Genomic DNA, 8,593 nt, shown 5'->3' with positions numbered 1-8,593 from the left:
TTAACCAAAAATATAAGAAAAGAAGGGAAATGTTAATGGCACTCCATTTTTTGAATATCACTTTCGCTTTCTGTTTTGTCATATAGTATAGAGTCTAATAAATGAAAATCATATGATAAAAATGATAGTAAGAATGTCATTAATAAAAAGTGGAATGCCATTACCAATTCCAAAATGAATTATACAAATACAAAACTAAACCCCTAAATTCACTGTCCATAATTTTAGCCCTTTCCTTCGTTTGGTAGAAATTTGTTTGTTAATCATGTAAAGACGAAATTACCCATAAGTTGTGAAATTCAATTTCAATACCACTTAACAACACAATGATCCAATGAATAAGGACTTTATCGTCTTTTAACTGAACCAAAAATTTTAAAAAATGAATTTATACAAATACAAAAACTTCCTAAATTCATTTTCCATGGTTTTAGCTCTTTCCTTCCCCTCCCTTTCCCTTCTCTCTCTTTTCTACTTTTCCCTCAAATTCTTTCAAATCCCAACGTTTGGATTGCGGTAACTTATTGAAAAGTACTTCTTAGCGGAGCCTTTAATAATAAAGTATTTATTAAGTGTTTAAATGCTTGTAAATATATTATTTGGAGACATAGTTTTTTTTAAGTCAAAAGGTTTTGAAAACATAGTTCAATAAGTATTTATTGTAATGGAAAATGTGTAATTTGAAAATTTTTAAAGTATTTATTTTTTTATTTAATTTATAATATAGGATAAATTGATTAAATTTGATGTTTTATTTTTTAAATCACCAAAACTACTTTAACAAGCATCAAACTTGAACTTTTGTTAAAAGTTTTTTTAATACCAAAAATTCTACTCCTATGTTCATCAAATATTTTAAAATTACTTTTAACACTTCAAAGCATTTTTTACCAAAAGCACCGACCTCAAACGGCCATAACCCCTCCGGCACAAAAACAAGAGGACCAAAGGCGAAGCAGCTCTACCCGGTTCTCCCCTCTCTCTTCAACTGGTGACAGGACTGCCCCAAGAAAACGGGGAGGCCATGTTTGCAGAGTTGAAGAAAGATTGATCAGAGTTGGAGATTGGTGGAAAAAACCCTCAATTCTATTACTTCTAAGCTTTACTTCTGTTCTTGAAAGGTTAACGATTTCAATATCTCTCTGCTTTTCTTTTTTCTTTTCACTTCTTTTTTGTGTCCCATTTCTGGGTTTTTATTGGAATTATTGTTATTGATCGAAAATGAAGAAGACGGAAACGCTCCCAGTTCTCTTACATGTAAGCTTTACATTGGTTCTGTTAGCGGCTAATAATTTTAGTTCTCTACTTTTGTTTTCTTTATTCTTCGGTCGTTAGTTTATTTGTTTATTGTTTTGTTCGGTCTGGTCTTGTTTCTGGGTTTTTGTGCTTCTTGAGAAATATTAGGCGGTTCTTAAGAGTCCTACCCATAAGGGGTTAAGGAAGAGGGGAGCAATGCCTTTATACTGTATCTTAGTGGGGATTTTTTTTCCCTTTTGGTTTGAATTGGGGTTTTTCTGAAATTGAAGGTTACGTTTACGGCTATATGCTTGAGTTTATTAGGATGGACATATTAATTCATGTGGGTTTTTAAAAAAAAAAAAAAAAAGATGGCGCAATTTTTACCTATTTGTTGTTGGGGGATTAAAAGGGTAACATTAACGGATGACTGTACTGATTCATGTACAAAATGCACAATTTGGTCTGTAGAATGTACTTAAATGATGCATGATTGATGCCTTAGCGATAAATAGACGAAAAATGCTTCTTTTTTATTAACTTGTCCACCTAGTGCCCTTTTCTGAATGATATTTAGTACCAGTAGAAGTTAGTTTTCGTGCTTGCATTTTCAATTTTATGAAGCCAACCCTACTTAGGAGTGCTATTTATCAACTGTGCTTATTCATGATCATTCGTTGAAAATGATCTCTACCAATAATAGGTAAGAACTGTACTAACAAATGGAAGGGGGATGGCAGAGGATAGTATATTGTTTGTTTTAGGGAAATTTCTGAAACAGGACATTTTTAAGATGATATCCAGGCTTGATTTTAATCAGTACACAGTATAAACTACAAAATGGGTAATTGTACTGAATTTTCTACAAAATGTACACATTTTGGTGTAAACTTGTTGGTACATTTCATAAAAGAATCAGTACAACTACCCTTTTACCATAAACAGAAAAAACTGTGCCCTCTCTCCAAGACAGTACCTTTCACAAAAATTTCCCCTACGTTTTAGATGAAATTTTAACACTTGTGGTGACTTCTTTTCACTTTTGAGTTATTGTTAGAGCTCAATGTTGTCATGTATGTTAATCTGTTTCAAATGCCTAAAATGCTTGTGCTTTTGAGTTCCCGATAAACTTCGCTAAACTTCAATTTGGTTATGTTCTAAACTCAGCAATGGGACTGCAACAGGGGTTATCAATTTGCATCATTTGATTGCAATGGGGGCTGATACAACTACTCAACAATGAATTTTGGATTTCTGAGCAATATGAATATCCCCTGGTTCAACTCCCAATCTAGTGAAAATATGGCATCAACTGTCCTTTCAAGTGGTGTAGGTGTGAAGCCTAACAAACAAATGGCTTCTTTTGATATAAAGTTCTTTGGTTGGTCTCTACTTTCACTTATCCCTTGGACTATCAATAGCAAACAGAAAATTCAAATGCCAACTACCGTCAATAAGGAGTTGAAAAAGCATGCAAAACCAAACTATGGTGCTAAATCCTTAAACCAATATTCAGCTATACGCTTCAGACCATATGTTTCCAAAGTCCCGTGGCATACAGGTATAAGAGCTATTCTTTCTCAGCTTTTTCCACGCTATGGGCATTATTGTGGACCAAATTGGTCAAGTGGGAAAAATGGAGGGTCACCTATTTGGGATAAACGGCCGATTGATTGGTTAGATTTTTGCTGCTACTGTCATGATATTGGATACGACACTCACAACCAAGCTGAGCTTCTGAAGGCAGATTTAGCATTCCTCGAGTGTTTGGAGAAGCCTAACATGAGTAATAGGGGAGATCCGTGCATTGCTAACCTTTATAGGACAATGTGCATTTCAGGTATCACATAAGGAACTTTTGGATTTAGCTGTGATTCAGCGTTTTATTCTGTTGATTTCTTCTCTTTTTCCTTGTCTAACATATTACTGGTATAAATTGCAGGTCTTAGGAGTGTACTGATACCTTACAGACAGCACCTTTTGAAGCTCCAAGCAGGACAGTTAACTGTTAATTTTGGATGGCTAGATGATTTGAAATTGAGAGGATGGAACTTGCAGAAAGATTTGAAGAGAGATTTGTCTTTGTTTTCAAAAGGATGGTTAAGAAATATGAAATGGAAAGGCTGGAACCTGGACAAAGTCTGAAGGTAAGTGTTGTGGTTTTCTCAATCAATCTCATCTTGCTAGCATCAGTTGCTTTTAGAGAGTGGCTATCAGTTCAATTTTATGCAAACGTTGTTTTTGAGTTGGTAATATTTTGACACTCAAACACCAAATTGTCTAAGATCCGCTGATTAGCACACCACTGACTGGTATTGTAAAATAATAAAGATCTTCATAAGTGTGTTTTACTTGATCTTTGTTGCAGCTGATCTTTCCTTTGTATATTTTGAGTTTAGAAGAATTTAAGATGCTAGATTGAGTAGTATGGATCAAATTGCAAATCTTAAAATATGTTGATATCAAGTGAAGTACTCAACTCCTTCTAGAAGATTTTAATGTGTTTTACTTAATTTTGTGTTTATACGAGCTTCTTTTCTTATATATTGAGTCTAAAATATTTTAAGATATTTTATTAAGTGTGACCGACCAATTGCCAATGTTAAGATGTGTTGATGTGCAAAATTTAAGGAATCAATGGGGTGTTAAGTTGATATAAGTGGTTTAAATTGGTTGTAAAGATATTTGAAATCTGTAACTTTATATGGTTTAGCAATTTGAAGGCTGTACATTCATTACATCGTGTATGTCTGATATAGTTGTAACTGTGATTATGACCAGTTGAAATAGGAAGGATTTACTGTGTGATTTTCCAGGTTCTTTTGACTTATATATCCTCTCTAGGATTTTCCTGGATTTTGAATCTCGTTTTCCTAATTTGCATTAGAAGTTGATTTTTGATAACATATTTTATCTTAATGCCCTCAAGATTTATTCCACCACGTGATTTGGCACTGTTTTACCTGTTGAAGGTTGTCATATGTTTTTAACTTGGTAACGTGAAGGATGATACATAACGATTTCTTGGTTTTATGAGTTGGTTGAACATCATATTATGAGACCAAGCTGAGTTCACCTGATTTGACTATTCAATTACAAGTCGACGAATATAAAATTGCACAAAAAATTATTGATTTTTAATAGATGTTTTAATCAAGACGTATAAGAATGGCTGCTTGTAGAAGTGAGACGAACAAAAGTGGCCAACTCAAAAAGTTTCCAATTAAATTCAGTGACACAAACATGAAGATACATACTCATTAGTTATCCCATACTTACAGACAGAAAGATTTACTTTGTAGATGAAGTTTATTTCTAGATTGTTTTTCCTCATGGAGAAGAAGATGATGTAAGTTTATTTTACAACATTACAGGGTGTAGTAAAATGTTTTTGTAAAGCATTTATTGAGCCAGGAAGGATAGGTTCTATCTTGAGATGGTAGTGCATCATTTCATGTAGAAGATTGCCAAGATATTCTTCCATCACCCTCAACCCTCAACCTTCAGAAAAAGCTTTTATCTTGAAGTTTATACTTTCATGTGAATTTTGCCTTTCTGAACCAATGACAGATAAAATAATTGTTGCTGAAATGGTCACGGTTTAGTGTTACTTGGTCACAATGCTTATGACTTCCTACTTCTGTCTTTGGACTCTTTAACAGGTGTAGAGCTGGTGGCTATGGCTAATGCTTCCTTCTGAAAAGACGGACTCTCCCCAGATCAAACGAAAATGTTAGCTTATTTTTCTTGGAAAAAGAAGTGTGCTTAGAGTAATAGTGATGCTTTGACCCTCGGTAGCTAGTGGGGTCCAAAGACTGTATATAAGAGTCCAAAGACTCGGTAGCTAGTTTAATGACACGACTGAATTTCTCTGGAGGGGAAACATTGGCATCCCTCTTATCTTTTTTATTAATTCTAGTACACCTCTATGGTATGAAGTGTTTAACACTTTGCGTTAATAGCAGTTTTATGTGCCACTTGACCCTTATAGTGTACAATAGTATCCCACACTTCTTTCTTGTCTCCTTGTTTCCTCTTCCTCTTTCCTTTTATTTTCAGTGAAATCTTATAATGTCATGAGATTCAATCTATTCTTCATGTGCTTGATGAACAACTCGCACTTCCTCATCTTCAACATTTTTTAGGGTTCCAGCTTTTTAACCTTTCCACAGCTCCCATTACACAGAACAACTGAAGATACTTGATGCCATAAACAAATTTTCTTCCTAAGAGTAACAAATTGGTCTGGCACGACAAAAATTTGAAGTGCAGGATAAGATAATCCCACTTACAGATGCTATCTTCCAAGTTAACTGTGCAACTCTGCACTCAGGAAACAGATGGACAAGATTTCTCCAGCTCACCAAAATCAAAGGACCTTCTGATTACCTGTGTTTGGATCTCCTGTTTTTGGAGTGTTTTTCAAAAACTAGTTTTTCAAATACAATAAAAGTTACAACAAAATACTCTAAAAGATAATCTAAAAATTAGTTTAAATTTTTTTAAAATTTTACCAAATATCTCATAATAAAGTGCCAATAAAAAATATTTCAAAATACTTTCTAAAAATATTTCAAAATACACTCTAAAAACTCTGCTACAGCAAAGTTTTTCAAAAACACCCCAAAAACAGCTAATCCACGGACCTACCCAACAATATTTGCCTCTCAAGCGCTGCCATTAGAAATGTTTAACCTTGTACTAAGCAGGTAATTGCAAAGTAGCGTCCCATACTAACTCAGAAGCGGCTGGTACACTAGACACGGAATTCCATCACTTGACCATCTGGATTGGTTGTATAGAGTTTTTGCCAATCCAGAAACCTTTTTTTACGACGTTTTTGGTCTTTAAACCACAATATTAGGTGACAGCTTCAAAATGAGTTCAGCATCCTTCCACACAAATTGTGGCACTGGTAGTTCGTTCGAACAGCATTCGAATTTTTTTTTTTTTTGAGCAATATATTAAACAAGTCAAATTAAGCAATTCCTAAAGTTCAATATTAGAAATATAGAGGTTACATTGGGAAAGGCACTCTGGCTCCTAGATGTACACAGAATTAGCTCATAATGCATTTTGAAAACCAGTCAAATTAAATATAAGAGGATTCAAGATTGTCGATATATCATCTACTTGGTTAACTACCAAAGCTTTCAGGCCTTAATCTTGGCTGCGAGCTTGGAAATTGCTCATCAAGGCATGCAACACTTCTAAAACTCAAAATTCCTTTTTTAATGCCTAAAGTGCCTCACATTGGTGAAAAGCAGGGATACTCCATATTTCTTACAGCAATCGATAGCATCGACATCTCTGATGCTACCTCCAGGCTCGGCAATGACGCTTATCCCACTTTGACATGCTTCTTCAACAGCATCGTTCCAGGCAAATGGAAAGAAAGCATCACTAGCCAAAGCAGCTCCCTTGACTTCATCCCCAGCTTTTCTTAAAGCTATCCTGAAACTTTCCAACCTGTTTGGTTGCCCACTTCCCATACCTAACATGCAATTGTCCTTTGCAATGACAATGGCATTACTCTTGACATGCTTCACACAGAGCCATGCAAACCGTGCATCAGAAAGCTCACTTTCTTGTGGAGCCTTATCAGCGACTGATTTGAATTCGATATCTTCAGGAACTAAGTCATCTGAATCCTGAGCTAACCAACCCCCACCAACTTGTCTGAGCGAGAGTTTTCCTTTACTATTTTTACTTGCCTCAAGTATTCTCAAAGTCTTAGATTTTCCACGAAGAACCTCTAGCCCCTTTTTCGTATACTTGGGTGCAACAACAATCTCATAAAACATTCGAGTTTCATTGTCAGTTGGGCTTCTAAATTCTCGAATGTCCTTAGCCAGCACCTCATCAACTTCCACATTAAAGGCTACAATACCACCAAAAGCACTCACTGGATCTGCTTTCACCGCCAGTCTATATGCTTCAACAATATCATCACGTGAAGCAACTCCACAAGGATTTGTGTGTTTCACAATGACACAAGTAGGTCTATTAAATTCACACACGCAATTCCACGCTGCATCTGCATCTAAATAGTTATTATATGACATCTCCTTTCCATGGTGTTGAATAGCAGTTGCAATACCACCACCATTAACCTCAGCGAGAGACTTGTCAACATAAAATGCAGCCTTCTGGTGAGGATTTTCACCATACCGAAGTCGACTTTTGAGTGAGAGAGACACAGTCATATTGGGAGGAAACTTATCTTCTGATGTTTGCTTCCACAACCACTCTGAAACTGCAGTCTCGTAAGAGGCAATATGCTGGAAAGCCTTCTGAGCCAGTTTTCTCCTAAACTGTTGGTTGTCTTGCTTTCCGCGAAGAAACTCTAGAAGTGCAGGGTAGTCTTCTGGATCAACCACCACCAAAACATCCTTGTGATTCTTTGCGGCAGCTTCTATCATGGTTGGGCCACCAATATCAATATTCTCAATTGCATCTTCAAAAGATATTCCACTTGAAGAGGAAACTTTTTCATAAAATGGATATAAATTGACCACCACTACCTCAATTGTACCAATCTTGTGCTTGTCAAGGGCTCCCATGTGATGCTCCAAATCTCTCCTAGCAAGGATACCCCCATGTATGCTAGGATGCAGAGTTTTTACACGACCATCAAGCATTTCAGGAAAACCAGTGAGATCTTCCACTTTAGTCACAGATAGACCATCACTTTCCAAAGCAGATGCTGTTCCTCCAGTTGAAATAATTGTGTACCCGAGTTCCTGAAGTCCACTGCCAAGAACAGTCACATCCGTTTTATCTGTTAACGAAATCAAAGCGTGCTTCCTCCCACGCGTGGGTGTCGTGGGCGCTGAAAGAGCTCCAGCTTCAACCATGGCTTTAACTGAAGAACAACTACTGGACCTTAACGACGTCGTCGACGAATACAGATACTCCAGGTTGGAAGGAGAGCTGGTATTTGTTATTCGAACGAAGAGGAGAAGAGCAACGATGGCGCGTGGAGCGCAAGGACCGGCGTTGGTCGAGACAGGGGAAGGTGCACTAAACCCTAGCATCTTCACCAGATTTTTACACTTAAACCCTCGGGTTCGATTTTTTGATAGCAACTCAAAAACTTCTTATAGGACTCAAAAGCTTCAAACCTACTAGGAGAAGCAAGCAAATTGATATCAACTCAGAAACTTCTTATAGGACTCAAAAGCTTAAAACCTACTAGGAGAAGCAAGCAAATTTGATGGCTGTTTTCACGAAAGTCTTCTGGAAAGAATTTTATTATATTATATTCCAAAAAGAATTCTTATCCTTTTTGTGGTAGGAAGTACATGAGTGCTAATGCATTAGGTTGATGATACGTTCCATTACATACAATTTAGAG

At 36.2% G+C, this 8,593-nt stretch overlaps 2 protein-coding genes across 5 annotated transcripts; one reads left to right on the top strand and one right to left on the bottom strand.

The window, feature by feature from the left end:
• The first annotated feature begins 914 nt into the window (after positions 1-914).
• Positions 915-5,248, top strand: LOC113776144. Of its 4 annotated transcripts, none has more exons than XM_027321244.1 (4): positions 915-1,121; positions 2,421-3,076; positions 3,179-3,383; positions 4,899-5,248. In XM_027321244.1, exons 2-3 carry the CDS (start codon positions 2,476-2,478, stop codon positions 3,379-3,381), a joined length of 804 nt encoding a protein of 267 aa, XP_027177045.1. In that variant the 5' UTR covers positions 915-1,121; positions 2,421-2,475; the 3' UTR covers positions 3,382-3,383; positions 4,899-5,248. The 4 variants fall into 4 exon arrangements, with proteins under 4 accessions (XP_027177045.1, XP_027177053.1, XP_027177068.1 ...); XM_027321252.1 differs by having other exon boundaries at positions 2,404-3,076; XM_027321267.1 differs by lacking the exon at positions 915-1,121 and adding an exon at positions 1,144-1,257.
• Positions 5,249-6,286: 1,038 nt separating this feature from the next.
• Positions 6,287-8,273, bottom strand: LOC113769823 (bifunctional purine biosynthesis protein PurH-like). The gene has a single exon (XM_027314127.1). The coding sequence runs from the start codon at positions 8,271-8,273 to the stop codon at positions 6,468-6,470; it is 1,806 nt and encodes a 601-aa protein (XP_027169928.1). The 3' UTR covers positions 6,287-6,467.
• Positions 8,274-8,593: the final 320 nt, after the last annotated feature.

This window comes from Coffea eugenioides, chromosome 1, assembly GCF_003713205.1.
Source record: "Coffea eugenioides isolate CCC68of chromosome 1, Ceug_1.0, whole genome shotgun sequence".
In the NCBI taxonomy this organism is placed as follows: Eukaryota; Viridiplantae; Streptophyta; class Magnoliopsida; order Gentianales; family Rubiaceae; genus Coffea; species Coffea eugenioides.
The sequence above is the reverse complement of the archived record's forward strand: the minus strand, read 5'-3'. Positions and strand labels throughout refer to the sequence as shown.